Source organism: Brachypodium distachyon, chromosome 4 (assembly GCF_000005505.3).
Source record: "Brachypodium distachyon strain Bd21 chromosome 4, Brachypodium_distachyon_v3.0, whole genome shotgun sequence".
NCBI classification, from domain to species: domain Eukaryota; kingdom Viridiplantae; phylum Streptophyta; class Magnoliopsida; order Poales; family Poaceae; genus Brachypodium; species Brachypodium distachyon.
The window spans coordinates 39299527-39324023 of NC_016134.3; the positions used below are offsets into that span (position 1 = coordinate 39299527).

The following is a 24497-nucleotide window of genomic DNA, read 5'->3' on the forward strand; positions in this document are numbered from 1 at the left end:
ACTTTTTTTACCGTTCTTGTTATTTTTAGAGTACAGATCAATGTATTTTTCTCATGATTTTTTTTTCAGATAGTACGTTACAATATCTACAAGTGAGAACTTTTCAGAATATTTTGATTTTTTTTCTAAATAAAAGGAGTACTTCCTACGGGGTGTCATTCATCTGCTCTCTTGTTATGCACTTGATTGTTCAATTACTTGTTCCAACTTCCAAATTCACCCACAAACATATGGATCACCACTCTGACATTAATCTCTGTACCTCTGGGCTGAACAAGGAGAAAGAAAATGTTACCCTTGAACTACACTAGCTTACACAAAGAACATGAGAGATATCTATGCTACTGATCTAGTTGTGAGAACCCTGCACTTGAGCACTCGATCTTGCACATAGAACCCCGGCATCACCATGACCTTTACTCTCCATGGATTCTGAACCTGTTGCTTGTCAGGCAGTATGTCTTCCATGTACATCTGATCGAAGGCTCTGTTCTCTTCGACCCGCAAGATCGACAGCGGTGGGCTGAAGGAGAAGGCCAGCAGGTGGAGCAGCCAGACGCACTTGGTGGCGATGAAGAAGCACTGCAGCAGCTGCTCGGGCCACGGCCACGACCAGCTCAGCGTGGCCACGACGCAGCTCATCTTCTGGTCGCAGAATCGGCTCAGGTCCTCGCTGTAGTACCGGGTGCCCTTCCTCAGCACCTCGTTCCAGCTCAGGTTGCGCAGCGCGGCGAAGGACGCGAAGCTCTCCTGCCGGTCCTGCTTGGGGTCGAGCCACCTGGGCGCCCCGTTCTTCTGGAACGTGCAGTTCTCGAAGTCCTGGTACAGCGATTGGTTCATGATGGCTTCCAGATGGTACAGCACGGCTTTGGAGCAGTGCCTGCCGGTGATGGTGAGCTGATACGGCTGCAGGAGCAGGTTCAGCTTGTCTGACAGCCCGTTGTCAGGTTCTTCAACCTGCTGGATCAGAGCCTTGCAGAGCTGTTTCACCGACAGGCGGGCCTCGGACGCGATCTGCAGGAACCCTTCCACCATGGCCTCATGGCTGACCGGCATTGGGAGCTCCCGGCTCGACCCGATCGACCTCGCCGACGATCGCCGTGAACGAGACTGCGTGCCGTCGTTGCCCGTCGCTTGCCTGAGAGCCTTCTTGAGCTCCGAGCAGTAGGCTTCCACGCTCATCAGCTTGTTCGTCAGCTCGCCTAGCGAGGACCGCATCTCGGCGGCATCCTCCAGCGCGGCGTCCCGGTGCGCGTTGGCCTCGGCGAGCTCTTTCTTGAGCGAGTCGAGCGAGAGCAGCCCCCACTCCTTGAGGAGCTGCGACATGTTCTCGCGTTCGATGACGGCAGCCGTTGTTGTCTCCGGCTTGGCTTTCTTCTTGGCCTTGGTGAAGAGCCACGAGAAGATCTGCGACCCTTTCTGTTTCGCCTTGGAGTGCGCCGAGGGCTGGCGGCTCGAGGACAGCGGCGCTCTGCTATTGCTGCTGAGGAACCTGAGAGCTCCCATGTCGTGGTTATTATCTCTGCCGATCGTGGCAGGCCGGAACGCGTTGCCGCTGCTGCTGCACGCCGACGCCGGCACCTTGAGACCCGCCCTTCCGGTTGACGCGGGGAACCGGCCGGCCAGCGGCGCCGACTGCAGGAAGGCCGGGTGGATCCTGTAGGCGCCTCTGCTCCGGAGGTGATCGCTGGAAGAAGGGACGTAGCACTGGACCTCGCTGTTGGAGGAAGAGAAGCCGCCGTTGTGGTTGTCGCAGTCCGAGTAGGCCGCCGCCTCGCCGCTGCCGCCGTCACGGTCCAAGGCGATGCCGCTCCAGTTCTCCGACCGGCTCCGGTTGTCCTGGTAGATGTCGTTCAGCCCGGCGGCCACCATGGGCTCCTCGTCGTATGCCTGTACGAGTTCAGCAAAGCCAAGTCAGAAATGCTACAGTATTTGTCAAGGAATTGGAGCATGAAGCAAACAATGATGGAGACAATGATTCAGTGGTATCAACTACTGTATCAAGCTTGCAATAATTGTGGGTGGTGTTCTGTTCTACGGAGCAGGCAGCACCACTAGGCAAAGCACCAATGCCCATCGGCAAATCAAGAGACGAGTCTACAGACTACAGAGTACAGAGCAGTGGGGTAACCATAAAGAGAAACAGCAAGGCGATTCCGGAGCTTGCTTTACCGGGGTAAACACGGGGTAGTCCTCGTCTGCCGCGGCCGCCGCCGCTATCCTCGAGCGCGCGGGGGACGCGGCCGGCGGGAGGCGGATGGTGGCAGGGCTGCGGCTGGCGCCGGCATTGGGCGCGCCGCGCTGGCGGAGGGCGGCGTGGAGCGCGCGTAGCTCGGCTGCCTTGGCGACGGCGGCCTGGACCTCCTGCCGGGTGGCCGGGAGCGGAATCCGGGACGGCGCCGCGGGGTCGAAGGCCTCAACCGCGGCGGCCGCCATGGCCATGGCTTCCGTGGGACGATGAACAGTGATGGGTCAAAGGCTGCGTCCTTGGCCGCTCCAAAGCTTTTCCTGAGGCCTCAGGCAGTGGCACTGGACGAGCGCTAGCTGCAGGGTCGGAGGAAGGGGTTTCTTGGGATTCTGGAAACGAAGGAGCAGGTGGGCACGGGCGGGGGAGGAGAAGGGAACGGAGGGGAAATGAACAGCGGAGCTCGGGAGAGGGGCTGGTTGGTGAGGCGAGTGAGCGAGGTGGTGGAGGGAACTGCTGCACATTTGAAGGGGTGTTGGCAGCGTTTGCAGGCAGCGTCTTTTGGGCTTTTCTTTTGTCGCTTTTGGTGGTGCGCTAGCGTTTCCCTTAAAAATATGCTTTGCTTGTTTCTTTGCTGCCTGGAGGCTGGAGTAACCGTTTCTTTTCTTCTTCTTTTTTTGCGGGGGCTGGAGTCGTGCCTTCCAAACCAAGAATTAAGCTCACTTTGCATAAGTTTTTTGGTCTTGGATTGGCCAACACACTAAGCATGAATTAAGATATGAACAAAACAGATTAGGTGAAAGTACCCCGATTTTCCTGAAGTTGGGCCGAGAGCTGTCCTCCGATGAAGATCACAATTGCCACTAAAGTAAGATATGAACCGAGTTCTTCGATGTCGTCTCAACGGAGGGAAACAACGTCCGCAAACACCAGTGCCACGAATCCTTAGAGGGTCAAATCTTTCGCCAAAAACTTCGTATACCATAATTGTACAACACTACTGCAATCCATGAGAAGGTGGTCCAAACACAACAGCCGCCATTGATATTATCGATCATGATCTAGTGGAGGGGAAGGACAACTCTTTAAGAACGCTTCTCCAAGGAAGAGAAATTCGATAGCGAGTGACATCATGGTCGGCATCAATCCCGTAGGGACAAAAGCTTTAACACGGACGTTAACACCCCATCAGCGTTACCGAACCTCATGGGATGAGGCTCAACCATCATCGACTGCAACATGAGCAAAACAATGTTGCAAATCCATCAGCATAAATAGTAGCAAACCATGCCAGACTGGATTGGAGAACTCGTTGTTACTATCATGTTCACACAACAACACCACTTCAGCGCTAAGGAGACTAGTCCAAGTGACCAGCAGACACAACATGCACCAAGTGCAACGAATCAACGCTTGTGTGCAAAGATTACTGAAATATTGCCACACTTGGATCACAATCACCATGTCCTCTAGCTTCAACTCAATTGGCTCCCCGCGCTTTGTTACACTAAAACTCTCAGAAGTTGGATGTACGGCGCAGAGTCGCCCTGCACATGGATGCACGGACTGGATACACCACGCTACCACGGACCTCAATGAGGCGACGGATCTGAACACACGTCCCAGCTGGCCAACGACCGTGCTTGTGTGCATGCTGCCCGCTCACCCGGAACATGCCACAACCGCGAACACCGTGCCAAGAATCCTGGATCTTCACTCTATCAAATCTCGCCACCACAACCAAACCCACCTTACGGGTAAGGTCCGACGATGTCATCGCAACAGCTAGGGGTTATGTGAAAAATGGGCTCTTCGTCTAGGTCTCAGCTGCCACCTGAGCCGCCCGACGTTGTGTTTTGTAATATTTTTAATGTGTGATGGTATTTATGTGTAAGCTTCTTCTTTCTTGTGATAAAGAAAAAACCTCGAACCGTAGGTGAATTCTAACAGAGGACAAAATGTTTCACCAGTGAAATACACTTTGCTTCACGTGCTTTGCTCTATTGGAGGCGTCGGGCGGTCTCCGCAAGACGGGAAAGAGTCCCATAGACCATCAGAATTTGCCTCCACTCAGAGATCATCGTAATAAATACATCTCGTCTTTTCACGGGGGTAGCTGGTACCGGTAGCCAAATGCGTGTGACCCCAGCGGCATCTCTCCTGGGAAAATTAATGAGCCGATGCCTGGCTCGCACGCAGCCTTTTCTACCACCCTGCCTCTGCTGCTTGCCTGACTGATGCAAAGCTTTGAACCCGTTTAATTTAATTTCTACAGCCAGGAACCTGGATCAACCGTCCGGTTCAGCTGCATGCCTATACTGACTCGCGTAGCAAAACCAAAAACCCAAGTGCCGGCGTGCCGCCTCCATTTGGCGATCGCTTGAGGCCACGCAGCTCCACGCCACGCGCAACGAACAACAAACCACCGCACGAGTACGTGCCATCCATCCACAGCCACGGCGCGGCGCCCGGACCATTTGATTCGGCTGTGTAAAATATTTATTTTCAGAGCGTGTTGTTTGTGTCCCGGTCCCGGCTCGGGTGGACAAAGCTTAATTTGCACAATTCCACGGGAGGGACGGACATCCTGGCTATAGCTACCACACGCAACGAAACATGGGGGATAGAGCGTTTTCAAAGAAACGGAGCTTTCGGTTTGTCGTTTATTTATTATCGAACTGAAACGGACACCAAATCCCTCTTCATAAATATATTCCGTGACGATCGAAATCAGCTCAAGTTAACAATACAAACAACCTCGATCCATTCTCGTTTCAAAAGGACAAACAAAGTAATCTCCATGAATTTAATTGAGAAGCTATTAGTTGTTCACGGACTTGGGAGGCAGGTCCAAAAAGCCTATTCTTCTCGCCACTGTTTTGAGCCAAGTGATTAGTCAAAAGTTGGGCACCAAAAGTTAACAAGATCCGAGTTAGTAGGTCAGATTAGAACATTGGAACAAGCATAGTGCACCAGACCACAGATGTAAAAGCCCTAGGTCTCCTAGCTGTATGGCCAATCCAAAAATCTCAAGGATCACATGCCCGGATAAGTTAAGGGGGGCAGGTTAATCATTCTTAACTTTCTATACATTATCGATCATCAGATCATCAACCCCAATTAGATTCGTGAAGAAACAGAAACAGTCCAGTCACAGACAGCAAAACCAACAAAAAGGTAACGTGTGCCCCACCCCTTCGCTTTACTTCTTTACACTTTGTTTACCATTTTCCTTTGCAAACTTTTCCAACGGCGTCTAGCTGCATGGACTTAGCTAGCACACTAGCAGCATGCAGCAAGATAGGACGTCTCCTTGTCAAACAATGACACACGGGGGGAGGGGGTGTGCACTGAAGCTTAAAGGCCTAAACCAATCAGCTTGGATGTATCTTCTCTTAACCGTTGGTGTGGGCTTTTCCATAGTCTCGTGTCTGATTTCTTTTATCCTCATTTTGTTCATGTCTTTTCTTCCTTTGCAATTTGACGTTTTTCACAACAAATTTAAAAATAAACTGAGTTCAAAATTCTATCCAAATTCAACCCTTCTCTATTCTGTCAACGCCAAACCCAATAGCGCAGCTCATTCGGTTCAAAGGAAAGCAAAACTTAGGATTGTCATTTTTCTCCAAAACGACAATGTTCATTTTCCTAAGGAATACTCAATCCTTTGGATTTCCTTTGAAAATCCTGTAAAACGAAGGAGGCCTTAGCATTTTCTCACGTGGCAACTCATGGGCATTGCTAGGGATCCATCATCCACGTCAGTCATTGGCACTGAGATAGCCATCCTCAGCGTGTGGTACCAACAAAAGTTTCAAATTAGTTCCCTTTTGAAAAAGGAGTTCAAACTGTGGAAACAAAAACATTCTGCTCCCGTTTGAAGCTGTAAAGAGGTTCTGGTGTAGGAGCAAGGAAACAAGGGAAGGTAGGCAACCCCAAGAAAGCCTGTTGTCTTGGCACGAAGCAACTGAAGAAGGAACAGAAAATAAATACTCATAACTAAGCTGAGCTGCAGATTGTTGAGAGAGTCTTCATACCTAGAAGGATGTCTGTCCCATGATGGCGTTTGTTTAATCCAAATGGTCTCCGGTTACACCACCCACTATACTTGGGATGTGTATTCCCTTTGTTAGGAGGCGATGACTTTTGCAAACCACACACCTAAATAGGCAAAAATTGATCTTAGTTTACCCGGGCTGTTCTGCCTGTTCAGCTCTTCAGGACAAAAGGTGGCATGGGAAAAGGTGATTTATAATTAAACTTTTGGCTAAGGATGTCAAACGCATGTCAGCTACTCCCTCCGTTCTTAAATTCTTGTCGTTGTTTTAGTACAAATTTGAACTAAAACAACGACAAGAATTTAGGAACAGAGAAGTAGCTCCTAATGGGTCCTTTGTGTCTAGTATTGTTTAGGCGTGCTAGTTTAACCCTGTTCCTCCTTCCATCATTGGTATTCTTGCGGCATATATGCAGGGCACTCTAATTCCTGAACTAGAAGAAGAGAAAACACTATTGCTAAACTCCAAATTGCTTAACTGCATAAAGGTAGATGAAGGTTGAACCTCACAGAGAAAGCGGCAAATCTTCCGGCTTTCCATAATCCGGAACGCGTGAACAAAACAGACAGATCGATCGAAGTGCAGAACTGGTTAACAGAACAAAACGAGCACAGGGATCAATGCTTAGTGATAATTCTGCGACCAAAGAGTGACCACACCCTGCAGGCTTGCATCGCAGATAGCACAGTAGCACAGCACAGCAGTGCCCACAGTCTAAAAGCTACGAGAAGCCAAGCAGGAAGCTGCATGCATGAGACGAGCCCAGCGTAGCTGCGCTCCATGACACGAACAACGGCCTCAGCGGCTCAGCCAGCAGCCTCAGATCATTGGAGACGGCGCCGTGCCATGACCCATGGACCATGGCGGTGCAGCTTCTTTTCCGTGGCACCTTTCGCCTGGTCCAGGAGAAATTCTTTAGCTGCACCATATCGTGCTCATGCTGCCGAAAGATAGATGCCAAAAGAATTGATGTAGATGTCTGTGATTGCTAGATATATGGGGCCACTGCTTTACTGTTCTTCCTCTTTGATGTGTTCGCTTGTCTCAAGAACGAAGCTTCAGTGCTTTTGAAAGGAAAACAGTGAAGATAGCTTGGCACGATTGGGAATCGCATGCTCTTGTACCATTCAATCATCTGACCAATATCATGTCCATATCATAATATCGGATCCTTAGTTCAGTCATGTAAGCGTGCAAACAGCTCCGCATAAAACCAAAATGAACTCAAAGGCAGTCAGGCAGACGCATGCTAAATTGCTGATATTCCCTAATTTAGAGGTCGCAGACATTTAGTAGCACAAGTCTATCAAATATGCAGTCGATTGCTAACACAGTAACATTACAGTTAAAAGCTGAGCAAATGGGCCCTATTTTCTTGTATGTCCACACCGGAACTGAATATGAACCTTAAAGGTTTATACGTACTTACAGGACAGTTTTAGGTTTTCTCCAAGGAGCAATGCTGCACATGCGACAAAATTTGCACGATTTAGTTACAATTTGACTAAGAAATTAATCCCCACTTGATTCACTCTTATCGTAACAAATCTTTCTACCTGAGGCACTTCTGTTCTCTAAGAAGTAACACTTACGGTTACGGGTTACAGGACTTTGGAAAATGGATCAGTCCTTCAATCTCAACCTCCCGAGGGTACAGAATGTAAATCACCATTACATGTGGTATGCATCAAGTAACAATGTTCACGTACAATAGTACATATGAATACTACATGTGGTCAGGCTTACCAAGTTCCTGAATCCTTAAGCCTGGTCCTGATGTACTACCAAAGATCAAATGTTGGGCGCTTGAAGTTGCAAGTGTTTTACGCCACCAAAAGCTAATGGAGAAACTAATAGAAAGTGATCTGACATAATGCCACCATTTTGGTGGAATGTAGAGCAGGTCACCCTCCTCCAATATGCAGTCCATGAAATCAAGGTTTTCTACCCTTGGGAACTCCTTCAGATCTATGTTGTCAAGATCTACCTGCAGAGGCATTTATTAGCACAAATATAACACCAAAACCTTATGGCTTCATTTGCACAGTCACTGTATTGTGCAAAACCCAACAAAAGTTGTAAGAATGCATTTTTTTGTAATGGAAATTATGAGGATAAATGGCAGTATGAAGCAGTAAGGAACAGGTTCCTTGAACCTGTGTCTGCATATTAACCTAACTACTACTCCCTCCGTTCCATAATTCTTGTCTCAAATTTGCCAAAAAATGGATGCATCTATTCCTAAAAAGCGTCTAGATACATGTAATATTTCGACAAGAATTATGGAACGGAGGGAGTACTTACCAAAGCATCAAAGTTGCTCCAAAGTAGAAATATATCTAGACACAGAAAACTGAGAAAGCACAGCTCCAAAACAATGGACAAACAGCCGTAGACAAAAACAAAGTAAAAAAGTGGAAACTAGAACTTTTCCAAATGTAGCACAAAAAATCCAGTTAAAACTTAACACTAGCTCCAGTTTGCAATGCTATGGTTAAGATTCATGAAAAGAGAGTACTACTAATGCAAAAATGAAATCTCGGGCATTTTAACTCTATGGAATCTCAGTATTTCGAGTCTTTAGCTGTGATTTCTGGGGGGGGGGGAATATTTTGTTGCCAAAACGACATGTACCGCTGTGAAAATCTGCAAGTTTATTCTTCATTTCCAACGTGTAGCAAGTTGGAACAGATTGTGTATACCTGACTGGTATTGCTTAGCATAGTTTCTGTGTGTGGGTACAATTCCTCAGATACTGAACCAGGATAGAGTCTAATATACTTCCTGCCCAAGACCTGGTGGAGAAAATTTATTAACCAACAACTGCTGATAAAGTTACATTAAGGAAATACTAACAGGCTATGCGCAAAAAAGAAGGAAGTACTAACAGGCAGTCATCCAGAAATATACTAAAAGGTTCACAGTTGAACAAATGAAGCCACCGAACTACATGTAGATCACCATGCAGCAGAACAAATTTCTAACACTAAAATGTTCACAAAATCATCTGAGTTCTTGGCTTGAAGTTTAAAGCCCTTTACAATTTCAAGAGAGAAAATATTTTGTACCATAAATGTCTGTTCAACAATGGAGCATGTATCACAATGTTCAAGCAACCCAGCTGATGAAGCATTTTAGGTAGTCCTATATTCCTAGCTCAAAGTGCCATTTGCGATGACATATAGTGATATTGATAATTTGCAAATTTAAGCATTTATATAGATGCCACATTGGAATAACAACTAAATGGTGATGCATGAAGCCATGGAAACCACAATATGCGGAGTTACTTTTATACAAACCGACAACTTAGAGAAAAACAGTTCAGCTACTAAAATAAACACGTGACAAAACGACACCATTTACAAGACATTTACAAGATAATATAAATATTTCACATCAAATGGGTGATTAGAGATTTCTTCTTGCAAAAATGTCAGCACAAGATTCAAACTACACGAACAGCAACTGTTGTTGTTAATTCTAGAAACGAACAAGGAGAACTGAAAACAGCACTCAGGTTATACCTGAGCTAAAATATTGTGATGTGGGTCGTGGTGCAATGGTGTCACTGTTCCGTGTGGACCAAACCAAGCATTAAGTGATTGGAGTTCCCCTCCACCAGCATAACAGTAGTCAGGAACCATTATGTCTTCTTGGAGCTCTTTTATCTGCCAAATGTCATTAAGTAAAATTTCACAACTGAACTAAGAGATTTACTAGAGAATCAACAATGACAGCTTCCACCTGCTCAAACAACGGATGCTGAGCAAGATATGTCAAATTTGAAGGACAGACAGTTGACCACATCCTCTCAAGGAACTTGGAAAAGGTGATTAGCTCCTGCTTCCAATCATTACACACATAACTCTTTCCAACCTGACAGAATCAACTATATCAGTGCACCAAAACCATTAGGTAACCAATACCAAGGAGAAAATAATACTCAAAATATTCCTTCTAAACTGTCAGCTAAGCATGGGTTCTAAAAATTACTAGAAGCAAGCAACATACAAACTTGTGTTGCTCATAGTGAACTGCACATGAATAGGTAGCAACCCTAATTTTCAGATTGTCGTTAACAGGACACAATTTTTCAAAACTATGCTACTCTGCTAACAATATCAGGAAAAATTCCAACATATATAATTCTTATAAATAACAGCAAGGTTAAGAAAGATGGCACACCGATGCAAGCAAAAGTATAGCAAAGTGAAACTGCTATACATGTCAAAAGCCTATGGAATCACATTGGCTAAACTTTTCAGAAATAAATCCCTGTTAGGGCTTTAAAGTAACATGTAAGCAAAACACTACACACAAGAACAAAGGCACTTTTTCAGAAAGAAGTCCCTATGGTTAGGGCTTTAAAAGTGACATGGGAAGTAAAATGCTGCACACAAAAACAAAAGGCAACAATCTCAAAACTGAAAGAAACAAATGCGAACAAAGAAGTTTAAAAGTGATTTTACCTAGAGTACTGAATGTCAAGGAAATAGACACGTTGCGAACCAAAAAAATAGGGGGTGTATCATATTTCTTAACATAGAACATACTGAATATGCAAGTTGTGTAATATAGTGTAAACACACATGTAGCATACAATATTGCTTAATTTTACTTGATACTATTTGTATTTGACATAAGCCTGCTGAAAATTAATTTTTCATGTATGTAGGGCAATTTTACAAATAACCAATATTATTGGGTAACAAAGACGATGCAAGTATTTGCTATATATCAGCTGAAAAGGGCACGGAAGTAAGCTCTACAAACTATTTCAATGATATTTGAGATCAAATAATAGCATTGAACCATCAGGTTTAGATGCACTTTTCTATTAAGAAAAGTGAAACCATATATCAACTCAAAGAGGGATGAGATAAAATTAACGTAATAGAAACAGCTTGTCTAGAAGCAGTTACTTCAACAGGAACAGTCCGATCTCCTGCGATCCTCTTTAGGTACTGAATATCCTTCCATTTTGTCATTGCGGGCCAATGATTGATGCAGCCACTGATTATAACAGGGGACTCACGCAAAAAGTAATCACATATAAACTCCTCCAAAGATATGCATGATCGTCTCTCGATTTCCTTACAAGATAAAGACTTCTTCGGAAGAATTTTGAGTGCCTGTGACAAAATATTGTTAGCAGATATACAGCAAATTCAGAAAACAAGGATTGTAAATGTCCTTATCAACACAACAAATTCAGAAAACAAGGAAGGAATGTGGTAACTGGAACCAGCGTTAACACCCGTTACAGACAATCTGCACCAATTATTCCGGTCAAATACCTGCAAAACTCCTGGCATTATGCACCCTAATAATGACAATGTGACACTGACACATCAGTTCATGTGCATTAAGTGTTTAAAATGGTGCTTAATCTAGTAATATAAGATCTTCAAACAGAGAAGCCATATACATAGCCTAATCTAGTATAGTATTCATTACTCCCTCCGACCCATATTACTTATCTCAAATTTTTCCAAATATGAATGTATCTATGTTTAAAAAGTGTCTAGATACATGTAATATTTTAACAAGTAATTCCAGCAGGAGGGAGTAGTATAAATTAGAGTCTTATATGAGACATTGAAAATTAGCCATTCTACAACAAGGCCCTAAAAAAATTAAGCTCAGTTAGTAGATGTATTGACCACCGTAAGCTCGAAAACACACGCACGAAATCTTACGAAGGCAGTAGCGGTCTCACATCGGCGATGTCTCGGTTCCTGTCGAGCCCTTCCCTCCACCTCTGGGCTTCTTCGCCGGTCTCCGCGCCGTCGCCGTCACTCGAGTCAGCCACTATCCGGGCCACGGCGTCCTCGAGGTCGGCCCGGAGGAGGTTCCCTCCCATGATGAGCCCCATGTCGAGCGCCCGGAGCGCGGCGCGGCGGTCGGCGGCAGCAAGGCGGAGCCGAGCGACGTGGAGGCACGCCAGCGCGTAGGCGTCCCTCCACGCGTGGCCCACCTCGCTCCAGGGCCCCGAGTGGAGCTGCTCCCACGCCATCTCCCGCGCCGCCTCCGCCGCCCGGAGGTCGCCCGCCGCCGCCTTCTCCGCCGATGCCGCGAACGCGAAGCCCCCCTCCCCCGTTATCTCGCGCAGCAGCGCTGCCCGCCGCTCCGCCTCCGATTCGCCGCCGGCCATCGGCGGAGGAGCAGGGGTTGTGACGTGTCGAGGACCCGCAGCAAAAGTGCAAAAGCGAAGGAGATATTTCTCTGGCTCCGGCGTGGCTGCTCGGGATATTTCTCCCGTGGTCTGAGTGTTCTGATCTGAGAGCCTGAGACCCAGATGGAAAGGTGATAGGTGCTCTTTATTCTTTATGGGCCCTTTAGCGAAGTCCATCTGAAGTATCAGAGACAGTTATCGGGCCGAGTCAATTCGGGCACTGAAAACACCAGACAGATTAGACTAGCCCAACATCATAAGGCCCAACGTAGAATTCCCTGAAGATGAAAAGATGAACCAGATATAACCTTAAAAGATGAACCAGACATAAGGGTCATTTTCCGGAGAAATTGCGACCACCGATCTTTATTTTTCGGTTCATTTTCTTTGTGAAAGAACATAATGTATCATGTGTTATCAAAATGATACTTCTTCCGATCCATAATAAATGTATCAGAGACATCTTCGATCCAAAATAAATGTCTCCGATCCAAAGTTGTACTAAATTTGAGATACTTCTTATCGTCTGAGTAGAAAAGAGAATGATCTGAGGAGTACACATACATAGAGAAAAAGAAAACAAGGGAATGGGGAGTGAAGCTATAGAGACAACAAAGGAAAACTAGGATACATCATCAGAGCATAAAACCAGAAACACATTGCCTAGCTTCGTCTTAGATTATATGGAGAAAACATGCAATGAGTCGTTCAGTATTTGTTGTGTTGTTCTGTATCACAGTATCAGTGTCCCGTATTGCAATTACGTTGTTCTGGTTTTGGCAACCCCTCCAAAAATGCTAATTTATTTATAGGGAAAATTACATCATTATTTCGTGTCTTTTGTCGAAACACACCGTCAGAATGTGTCTTTACCCGGTACCATTAAAATTTCGTGAACATTTGCCAAAACACATTGTATGGTCCAAAACAGAAAGTTTGAACTTTTTTTTTCACATTGAATTATCATTCTACCTTTTAGCAAATGTGTCTAGAATTTTTCAAACTCTTTGTTCGAAGCGTTTCCTCTCATGCAGAGTGCGGCAACACAGGATACAAATGGCCACTTCAACCAACAGTGAACCCTCGTAGATGTCAAATATCGAATCGTACAAAGGACAAAAGTGTTCAAAATCGGATTTAAATGGTCGTCGACCAAGTAAAAATGTCAAATTCTCAATTTTAGTCGATGCAGTGTGTTCTAGCAAATGTCCACAAAATTATAATGGTACTGGACAAAGACCCATTCCGGCGATGTGTTTTGGTAAAGGTCACAAAATAACGGTGTCCTCTAGCAAATTTCCCCTTATTTATACCATATAATAGTATTTACAATTAATCAAGTTTTACTAATGTTCAATGCTCTAAAATACTAGTAATTCATATGGTTGAACCACCAGGCCACCCACTTATATTAGCTTTGAGCTAACTAGGCACTGATATCTACGATAATAAAATGATTTCTCTTGTTGTCTGTGTTCTGAAGGATAGCAAGCTGCGACGATAAGCCCTAAAATGTTGAGCTCTCGCTCATGGACATGGCTTCTGGACCGATTGCTAACAACGGGGATTAAAATTTTGTTAAAGTCCCTTCAATTTTCTAAATTTTTGGGTACGAAATATGCATCTAGAAAATTCAGATCAATTTACATAATCAGTATCAATTCATAAAAAACCAAAATAATGTCAAAATTTCCAAGACTTTGGTCATTTCGGTGAGGACTGGAATTTATATGTAGTGCTCCGTATTAAAAAAAATATCTTCATAGTGCTACTGTAAAGTGTGGCACCCCCCATGGTAAAATATATTCTAGATCCGTCACTGCCCAACTGGATAATCGTGCATACGACTTCTTGCAAGGGATTATAAAAAGCGTCGCAATTTCACGTGAGTTTGCACGAGATTTGTGCAGAACAATTGCAGCTTTCCTTTTGCAATCTAGACATATACGAACTTCAAACAGCGTTCTGCTGGTTCGTAATTTGTCTGCGGCTGCACGCATTGCATCAAGCACCCCACCGGTAATAATCAACCTATCGAAGCTGCACATTGACGAGAGAAAACGCTAGCTGCATCTCAAGAGCCGACTCACATAGCCATCTGCATCCGGAGGTAACTTTAGATAACACTACTAAGCTAATTAAGATCCACGATCGATGTCATACTCTGCCTAGCTACTGATTAATTAAACCAACAGACGGTAGAAACATTCTTTGATATTTTCAGTCGTTCCCCTCCTGATCCCTCTCCTGACCTCTCTCCACTAGCAACTAGCTAAGCTTGCACTTAGGCGTCTCTGTTCCTCTTTTAACTAGCTAACTGACCATCACGAACACGCATGCACATGCAAGCATGCACGGCGCCCGCATGTTACTACATTATGTGAAATCCTTGCGAATTAACACGACATGCAGGCATGCAATTGCATGCATGGTGATCGATCGTCAGCTTGATGGATGAGTTAATTAGCTGCTGTGGGGGGTGCCGCCGGCTCCGGCTCCGTCGCCGGGCTGCTGGTGATCCTGAGGCGGCGGCCTGGGGCGGGTGACCCAGAGCGAGCTGAGCGTGCGGAGGCGGTGGAAGTAGTCGGACACGGCCAGCAGCGACCGCGCCATCTGCCGCGTCGTCAGAACCTGGTGCAGCCGGTGCAGCGTCTGCTGCCGGAGGTTCTCAGCCTGCATATATGCATCCAACAATTAATCATTTAATCCACATCAAGCTAGAGCTAAAAGGAACACACAGAACTACGTACCCTTTAAACTACTGAAGACACGCACACAAGTTACAAAGAGCATATATATAGGAAAATAATATTGTTCTCATGCATTCGACGTTTTGCCATCGTCACACCGATATCAGCCATTAGCAGTGTAGTGCAGTACTGTCTGCATTTCAAATTGGGATTAATTACTAATAATGTGTACATGCAGCGACAAGCCGGCCTTAGTTTACAGTAACCTGATAAGGCTGTGAAGGACTACGCCTAAACGAATGCACCACGCCACACCTACTACCCCAACATGCATGGAAAGGTAGTACTCCATCATCACTAACCAAATTAAGCATGCGGGCTAAACAAATCCTGTACTGTTTGTTAGTCCTGCAGAAATATATTGTTTTTTATAGTTAACCAAGCGTAAGATCGACCCTACTATGTTAATTATCAGCTGTCCATTTTTGGGATGGCGACAGTCGGTTGCTTTTTAAAAGTTCACAACCTAATCCATATACACATGCATGCACCTGGACTGACAGTGCTACTAGCTATAGCCGCCTGTGCCCTGCCACAAACTATATATATTTATGCAGATTAATCTAGCTAATAGTATAATCAAATGCCGTACGTGTCGATATCAACATATATATTAGGTGAACCATCCGTTGTACCCTGTCAACGAACTAGCTAGTAGAGAATTATATATATGCATCGTCGCTCTCGACCGATTGGTCGCAGCTCTAACCGATCCGCTAAAGCGACAGGAAATGCAGATTAATCAAGGAACAAGTATGTATGCAATGCAAAGGCAGGGGGGGGCTTAATCAATAGTGACCTGTCGGACGAAGCCCTCGAGTGTGGAGAGTTTGTTCATGGCGACGTGCATCTGTCCCATGTAGTTGGCGACGTTGGCGGGCGGGCAGCTGAGCGCGTCGGAGACGACGGTGTCGGAGAGCGACTGGTAGAGCGCGTCCAGCCCCTGGCTCAGCGCCTCCTCCGTCTCCGCCGCCGACTGCTGCAGCCCGTACACCGCCACGATCTGCTGCTCCGCCAGCGGCTCCACGTGCCCCAGCACCATCTGCATAAAAATATCGTCCACGCGTCAAAATCATCCGAAAACCAAATGAATCAACATCAGAATATCAGAAATCCACTTGGAATGTGCGTTTCCACAAGTAGGTGAAAGGCGGAGCGAGCACTCGCGTGTCTGGCCATTTAATAGGCCCCCCCGGCCGGGAATGGCATTCGGTCGCGTGTGCTGCATGCGCCGCGGGGACGGCGGAGCATGCCTGCACGGCTCGTTAATTTGCAGTAGTACTCGACAGAGATTGAGGGGGTTTGGGAATTCAATGCGGTGGGAAGCGCCCGGCCTGGCCGGATCCATGGGTGAGTTATGGAGGCTCGCCGGGCAATGGCAGGTTTTTCCCTACCCGTTCGCTGCTGGAAACAAAACTAGAGGATATGATATATATGTGCTACCTGCAGGCAGTCTCGTGTCATTCCGGCCGGTGCCGATCGAAATGCGCATGATGTTTTGCCGGTACGGCTTGAATGCCGCGAGACATGGGCGCTAGTTCAGGCCGGATGGATATATGAGTACTTCTTTTTTAGGCTACTGGGTACCTACAGGCTACATGCACCGGGCTACCAGCTAGTTCGAGAAAAGAAATTGTTAGATGGCCGCAACTCTAGAACGGAAGTTAGAAATTTAACTTGGTTTCTATGAAAATTCTGGCCGGTAATTTTTTTACACAGGGATGAAAAGGACAATATAATATAAACCCTTTGGTTTCAAATTTCGATCTTTGGGAATATTCGGCCCCATCGAAATTTCTAAATTATCGAGCAGATTTCATTTGGAGTTTGACTAATGTTGACCAATATTTTGAATTTAGTTTGAATTTGGCCTAAAATTTAGATTCAAATATTTTGGGACTCTCAAATTAAATCACCAAATTTTGGACATGGTAATAATGTTAGGAAAGAGGCCTAAATAATTTCCTCCTAGGACCGACTGCGGTGGGGAATATTGTGAGTGTCTAATCTAGGGCGAGATAGCAAGTTAGGGCTTAATTGAGGATGGATCTAGGACGTACCTTGATGACCTCAGAGGGGCGGAATCCGCCGAGCCAGAGGAAGCATCTCTCGGCGGGGCTCCTCCAGACGCCGGAGGTGAGGTGGAAGACGTCGCCCTTGATGACGGCGTCCTTGATGGCCACCACCTCGTCGTGGTGCGCCAGGCAGTTCTCCACGTACATCTGCAGCTCCCCCTCCGGCAGCTGCTGCTGCAGCGCCGCCCGCAGCTCGTACATCACGCGGTAGTGCTCCTCCTGCCAACGCCCGTACTCCACGTCGAACATCGCCGCCTCTGCGCGCATGCAGCCAAATTCATCAGCATCAAGCCATCAAAAACTTCAATTACTTGTATATTAGCACAGGATGTGAAGCACAAATAGGCAAAGTATAGTGTACCGGAGCTGAGGCCATCGATGCCGCCGAGCCCTTTTCCGGTGACACCTTGCTCGGTGAGGAGGCCGCTGCCAGGGAAGAACACTCCCTGTGTACATATATGCATACATGAGATTTGCATAAAGCAGCGTGCATACAAATTGAAAAGAAAAGGAGACAAAAACTTCTGGATTTAGTTTTCATGGAGTTAAGTAATTCTGTGCAAATTAATACCTGAGCCCTTGCACTGTGCAGTTCTTGTTCGATCTGAGCTAGCCTGATCCTGCTGGACTCGAGCTGCTGGATGTAAGCCTGTTGCAGCAAGGAGAATAAACAATTAATCGCTACTCCTGTACAGTTAGTGAGTTAAATAAGGTTTGTTCTTCACATATGTTTTTTTTTCTTTTCTTATTTCACTACTGTTTCATCCCATTTAATTTGGTGGTAACTGCTGCTTCACTCACCTTCTTCCTGAGCCTGCTTTTCCTTGCCGCCTCCCTGTTCTGGGCTAGCCTTCTCAGCGTCTGCATTTTGCCAAAATTTAACCCAAAAAATGAGACACAAACAAGTAATAAGGTATTGAAAAGCACTACAAGCACTGCATATAGTCCATTTATCAGGACTTGACAATTAAGATCAAGATGTTTTTACTTTTGGGTCGCGTTCACTGGTCGATAAGCCCCTCTTGTCCTTCTGCAATCACCAATTCAAAGATCAATAATTAAGCACTAGTAGTCATTCAAATAAACAAGAGCATGACAATGTGTCATTCAGCATGTGGGTGTGCATGCATAGGGCTCAACCAATGTAAGCAGGTAAGTTAATTACCTTGGCCAACGGCTTCACATCCTTGCTGACTCCTGCAGGCTCGGCAGCGAAAGGTTGCTGGTGCTGTTGTTGTACCGCTAGGTGATGCTCCTGCTGCCTCCTGCTCCCTGCTAACTCCTCCATGGCTGCCTGCTGCAGCTGGTGCTGGTGCTGATGATGATCAGGTGATGACCTAGGCATCTTGGATCCCACCGGTGCTGGCGACAGGACTGCTAGGCTAATCTCCCCCTACCAACCGCACATCAGATCGGGTCAGTATTAAACAATCAAAACAGCAATCATGCATAAGCAATAAACGTGAGTTGTGAGATCTCAATGTGTGTGGATATGCAGTTGCAGTTGTGTGTGTTCGTACCTTTGGTGATGGCTCCACATGCATCGGCTGGGAAGGGAAGATGTTGAGGGTCTCTGCGTCCATGAACAAGGCAGATCGGATATATATAAGAGATCAGCAAATGAGCCACAAGACCTGAGCCACTGAAAGCTCTCAGGCACATATATACAACGGAAACTCTTATGAAGAGCTTGCAATTAACATGGCAGCTAGCTAGCTAGAGGTGCATGTCTCTCCTTTCTCATGCGGATCACAGCAGCCAAACAATCATGCATGGGTACGTACATACAGTGGCAGCAAGCTAGCTCTAGCAGTAGCAGACTGGGAGAGCAGTACGAGAGCTAGCTTTTGGGCGGCCTGGCGACAACACGAGAATTCTGGGGCTTGGTTACGGTGAGATACGGGGCAGGCAGGACAGGACAGGAGAGGCGGGATTGCACACAGCTAAGGCATGCGCGCTCCTGCCTGTGCCCAAACCGGGAAGAGAAGTGGATAGGGATTGTTGGGTCAAAGGCAGCATGCATATGGATGCAGCTCTAGCCATGGCATTGCATTGCAGGCGTAGTGGTGGTGGTACTGCTGCTACTGGCCGGAGATCATCCCCTCTGCGTGCTTGTACTGGCCTGGTTCTCTGCCGCGGGCACATGCAGCTCGATCGACCGCCAGGAAATCATTGAGCAGTTTGTTACATGTCACAGTCCGACCGGCCAAAGGTGTAAGGGATCGAAGAGAGAGAGAGAGGTCTGTTGGTTCCATCCATGCATGGACTTTGAGAAAGTGCGTGCTCGATTCCATGGTCCTCTGCAGATTTGCAGCAGGATCCTGGTCAAAATAGAGTAGTAGTACCCTGAGAATCTGCTGCAGGCCGTCCGGCCGTCCGGCCATGCATATGCATGATCGTTTTTCTCTGGCTCTTCTTCACGCCGCGCCCCGGAAAAAGATGCATGCGCCTTTCTTTCTGCACGCACCGGATCAAAGCCACTAGCCAGCAGGAATATGTGCAGCTAGGCACATTTGTTTCTGAACCTACCTATGCTTCTCTACTGCTCTTAATTAGAGCACTATCCTCCAAAAACGCATAAAAGACCAGCCAGCAAACTTTAACTGACGCTTTGAACACCGGCCGGCGGTGAGTGAGTGACATCAGCTCACTTGCGTTTGGTTTGACTCCTGCAAATTCAACTCCAAACAAACACGCTCCATATATGACAGTTTGTTTTTTAGCGTACTTACGCCGTTGCTCCTGGTGGTGCGCGGAGGCGTGCTGGCTGCCGTGGCCATGGTCGAGGTACATGAACAAGGCCTGGTCCAGGTCCCCCAGCTGGTCATACGCGCCTGATGCAGCTGCTGCTTCCTTGGCGCTCCTGCAACAGAAATTCACCTCACAGATTAGTACTAGTAGTAAATGGTGATTATTGGGAGTAAATTAAATGGAAGCATGCACGGGGTTTGAGATATATATATGCACACATCATCATGAAATCATGCTGCTATAAGCTGTGTGTGGAGGAGTGTAGGTGCCTATGTATGTGTGATGCTATTATTATCGCCTGGTCCAACCTCTCCTCTCTCTCTCTCCCTCTCTCTCTCTCTGCAGGAGTGGGAACAGGAGGATATCATGGAATCTTCTCTAGCGGCCTAGTAGCCTTGTAGCGTGCATTTATTTGGCAACCCAGGAAATATGGCTAGCTAGTAACAAAATTTCATGTGTGCAAGTTATGCTCGTTGAAAAAAATGTAAACATACGGATGGACTCTGGTATATATATGCAGACATATATGCTGCTTCTCCTACTAGAATTAGGAGAACTAGCATGTCCTAATTTAACTACTACTTGTATTCTTGTCGTCCTCTCGAAAACAATTAATTAGAGGCCACTGATTAATGATGAGTATTCAAAGTGGAGACTAGTGAGTTGTTAATTTCCTCAACAATTCAACTATCTGGCTCCGATTACAAAACAGAACAATTCAACTATCCAATTATCAAATCAATCCGAACAAATCAACTGTCCGTGTCTCCAATAGTCCAATTATATTAATGTAAATCTAAAACTGTTTTACTCATCACCTAGAATTTCTCCCCTAGACAAAGAAAACAAGAATTCAGAAAGTAGTTCGATCTGTCCTTTGTCCATACCTAATCTAAGAATCGCTTGACTTTCCATCAACAAGCGAACACAATCATCAACATGCGAGAAAAATTCAGTACAAGAAGGCAGATTGGCACCCCTAGCACGCTACGCAATTTGTAGCTATTGGCTAGATCAGGTTTGCCAAAAAGAAAGAAAGGAAGGAAGAAACCAAGAAAGGCAAGATCGATTAAGGATTAGTACCGCGCCGGTGCAAGAACCTGACAAAATCAAGGAGCAACTGAATCGAACAACATCAAAACAAAAACGCGATCGATTAGTAACCCAGTCAATTAAACTCGATCCAGGACATGGATCGATCGATGAAGAACACATCAAAGTCGACAGACACGCAAACAAACAGGAAGAGGAAGTAATTAAGGCAAAATTCGATTCAGACTGCAGTAGAACCGTACATGAAGCTCGCGGCAGCGGCGGCGTGCATGGAGGAGGAGGAAGACGAGGAGGGAGGGGCATGGTGATGCAGGCTGTGGTGTTGGCTGCTCATCCCAAAGGAGATGTTCATCTCCATCTCCTGCTGCTGTTGCTGATGCTGCCTGATGATCTCCTGCTGCTGGCTCTGGCTGCCTGCTGCACTCATCATCTTCAACGCCCACACACGCACACACGCAGGCGCCGCTAGCTCCTCTTCCCCTTTCTCTCTGTCTGTCTGTCTATCTCTGTCTACGTATGTGTATCTCCGGGACCTAAATACGGTTTGTCTCTAGGAGGGCTAGCTGCCAAGGCACACCTCTATCTCTAGCTATCACCAGCAAACTACCCAAGGCCGGCCGGGCGGCACCCGGTGTGCAGCATATATGACCTCGATCTATCTGTCTATCTATCTACCTTCGTGATGGCGCCTTGGACCCTAGCTAGCTAGTGTTCGACGAACGAACTACTACCAGTTCTTCCCCTCTCTCTCTGCAGTCTCTCCCTTCTTCGTCTCTAATGATCTATGTCTGTGTGTGTGTGTGCTGTTTTGCTGGGTATACCTATGGGTTCCAGAAGGGCTGAGAGGCCATTAATGGCGAAACAAACTTTCTGTTTGGCTCCATGCCCTCTTGCAACTAATGGCGCGCTTACAAACAGCCAACTTTTTTCCCCTTCTTCCTCTCGTTCTTTTCCTTGCTTGCTTTAACCCCTCTCTTGTCTCTGCGGGGAGAGGGGAGCGGGGCAGGTGATGAAGCGCAAGACGTTAATTGCCGCTTTTCTTATTTTTATTTCTTGTTTTCTTTCGCTTAATTCTCTGCTAGCTTTTGCACCGAAATCCTTCCCTTTCCTGTATTTAGTTCTATATATCCACGTGGCATATTGCAGCAAACTCGTTTTGCTTTTGCGATGACCAAGAGACTATCGCTCAGGCACCTTGACGGTGGTCGTTTCGCCCGTTCGGATAGCGTACCACCTGCATACTACTGTAGTCTTTAACGTACCTCCGGCTTGCAGCACCCGATATGTTGGGGAATTGTTTGGCTACAATCGAAATGGCACTTCTTTTGGTAAAAAAAGTTCATGTGTTGCAGTCAACGTACTCTTTGTATATCACTTAGTTGCATACTTGCATACGTTTCTGGTCTTTGCTACTACGAGACAAGAGGATGTCAGCTTATGGTGGCTGCTGGTGGACAAAAGCTGGAAGCGGTTGCAATAGGATTTATGTCCCAGACATAATTGACGGTCGCATTTGGCTAATGTAATTTATGAGATGATGTATCGTCGGTCACATAAATCTCTCTTTCTATTTGACCATATCTGGCCGGCACAAAATTTGGTACTTCTATACCTTTCGTGTTGTGTGCATGCATCATCTTGATGCATGCGGAGGACAGGGGTGTATTCATCAATAAAGTTTCAAATGGTGTGGGCAAAGGAGACGAACGGAACATGTTAGACTCGATCGACCTGCTCACCTCTCCGCGTTGTGTCAGATGTGCGTAGGCAGATCCACCATGCGCGGCAGACTACTGTGTGTCTCTGCTCTTTGAGGACTCTATAAACCACACAATGTGGTTCAAAATGGAAATATGCTCTCTAGATTTGGTTCACAATGTTGGATATGCAGATGCCGAGTAAGAAGGCCCCGCCGTCGCCGGCACCACGCGGACTTTGGCCGGCGGGACTGGCCATTGGCCAGCGACGGCGGCGATTGGCAGTGCTTCGTGGAGAAGGAACGGGAAGCAGGTCCCACGCGGAGATGAGGCAGGAAAGCCAAGCAAGCAGACGAACGTAAGATCGATCGGGCGCCCACCTCAATGGCAGTTGACGTGGCACCCTCCATCGAACGCCCTTTCAGTGTCACTCGAAGAGTTTGGATGCTTGCTAAATCCTCCAACCCATATATCTCCGTACGTGTTGAGTACACGACCGAAAGTGAAATTTTGCTCTAATGCTGGCATGATGTTTCCGTTCTGTGAGTGACGGACTCAGGTTTTCAATATTAAGGATGAAAAACAATGTATTTTCAATATTGGGTGGGGCAAATACATTGCAATCCTATTTTTTTTTAATATTTTTATAATGTTTACTTATGATATAATTTTTTTTTCAAATTTATTGACTGGTGCGGACCCCACCCAATCACCGGCTGCGTTGCCCCTGGTTCTATCTGTCGGACTGATTTGCCACTCACAAATATTTCGTAATAAATTTTGGGTTGTGTGCAAAGACCAAAAGATTGCCAATGAAGCTCTTTCTTTTGAAAAATAATAATCGAGACTCATGACAATTAAATAAGGAAAAAAAAAGCATATCAAGAACATTCTAGATTTTTATATTATTAGAGTGTAGACAATTTCAAAGCATATCAAATGCATTATCAATATTTAGAAATTAATCAATTCACAGAAATTATTAATGGTGCTGCTAGCACTCTGCGGTCTCGCCTCTTTTGATATTTGACTTCGGGCTGGAGTTAATATCCGTTTCGGCAGTATTATTCAGAAAGTTAGTCATCAGAAGACACAACGAACGGCAGCAAGTCACAAAGGCAGCACCGTCAAAAGACGGAAATGACGATTGACAAGCTTGGTCACACATGTAAAACGGTACGTACGGTGCGGCTATTTTGGCCTGACCTAGCTCAATACTTCGTAGCACAACTTTTGGGTTGTACGTGTTCAACGACAGACAGAATTGTACTACAGTATTAAAGAAGAACTTCTTTCAGAAAACAAATCCCCCACCACATAACATTAAACCAAAGCATGTCAATTGTCAAGTACAGTAACAGTACGTGGTATATTGGTACTAGTACACAGAGGCCACATGACAATTAACTGAACTGAACCGTATCGCATTCTCAATTTTCACTTCGAATCATTAGAAATATGACAACTGACCTGTAACGACGTATGATTCCGAAGAATTATTCATGGTGCTGGACTGCTCGTTTTGACTTTCAGACCGATCGAGTTTACTACTAGCATAATACTACTTGTTGTAGCAGCATTCAAAAGCTAGTCAGAAGACGCAACGGCAAGGGGAAAAAGACAGCGTCGTCGAAACGGAGAAAGGAGGAGCTTATGTCACATGCGAAACGGTGCATGCGTGCTGCTAGTACTTTGGCTTTGACCGAGCTCGGGCGCTCGGGGCCACGGCAACAGCCGCGCTGCCGCCCCT

At 46.1% G+C, this 24497-nt stretch overlaps 3 protein-coding genes across 5 annotated transcripts; all 3 read right to left on the reverse strand.

Annotated features, from left to right (window-relative positions):
• Positions 1-109: 109 nt before the first annotated feature.
• On the reverse strand, positions 110-2825 carry LOC100831071 (IRK-interacting protein). Its single transcript, XM_014902117.2, has 2 exons — positions 2173-2825; positions 110-1890 (listed from the first exon to the last, which is right to left on the reverse strand). Exons 1-2 carry the CDS (start codon positions 2440-2442, stop codon positions 337-339), a joined length of 1824 nt encoding a protein of 607 aa, XP_014757603.1. The 5' UTR covers positions 2443-2825; the 3' UTR covers positions 110-336.
• Positions 2826-7731: 4906 nt separating this feature from the next.
• LOC100831374 (lysine-specific demethylase JMJ30) lies at positions 7732-12529 on the reverse strand. The gene is made up of 6 exons (XM_014903392.2): positions 11966-12529; positions 11169-11378; positions 9991-10122; positions 9771-9914; positions 8946-9038; positions 7732-8230 (listed from the first exon to the last, which is right to left on the reverse strand). Exons 1-6 carry the CDS (start codon positions 12398-12400, stop codon positions 7970-7972), a joined length of 1275 nt encoding a protein of 424 aa, XP_014758878.1. The 5' UTR covers positions 12401-12529; the 3' UTR covers positions 7732-7969.
• Positions 12530-14468: 1939 nt separating this feature from the next.
• LOC100831675 (transcription factor TGA2.2) lies at positions 14469-22021 on the reverse strand. 3 transcript variants are annotated; one of them, XM_010239994.3, is made up of 11 exons: positions 21293-22021; positions 19979-20109; positions 18767-18819; positions 18412-18639; positions 18235-18276; positions 18048-18107; positions 17818-17895; positions 17608-17692; positions 17232-17503; positions 15971-16213; positions 14469-15094 (listed from the first exon to the last, which is right to left on the reverse strand). In XM_010239994.3, exons 1-11 carry the CDS (start codon positions 21478-21480, stop codon positions 14885-14887), a joined length of 1590 nt encoding a protein of 529 aa, XP_010238296.1. In that variant the 5' UTR covers positions 21481-22021; the 3' UTR covers positions 14469-14884. The 3 variants fall into 3 exon arrangements, with proteins under 3 accessions (XP_010238296.1, XP_024318457.1, XP_024318456.1); XM_024462689.1 differs by having other exon boundaries at positions 21872-22014; XM_024462688.1 differs by lacking the exon at positions 21293-22021 and adding an exon at positions 20216-20489.
• Between the last annotated feature and the right edge of the window lie 2476 nt (positions 22022-24497).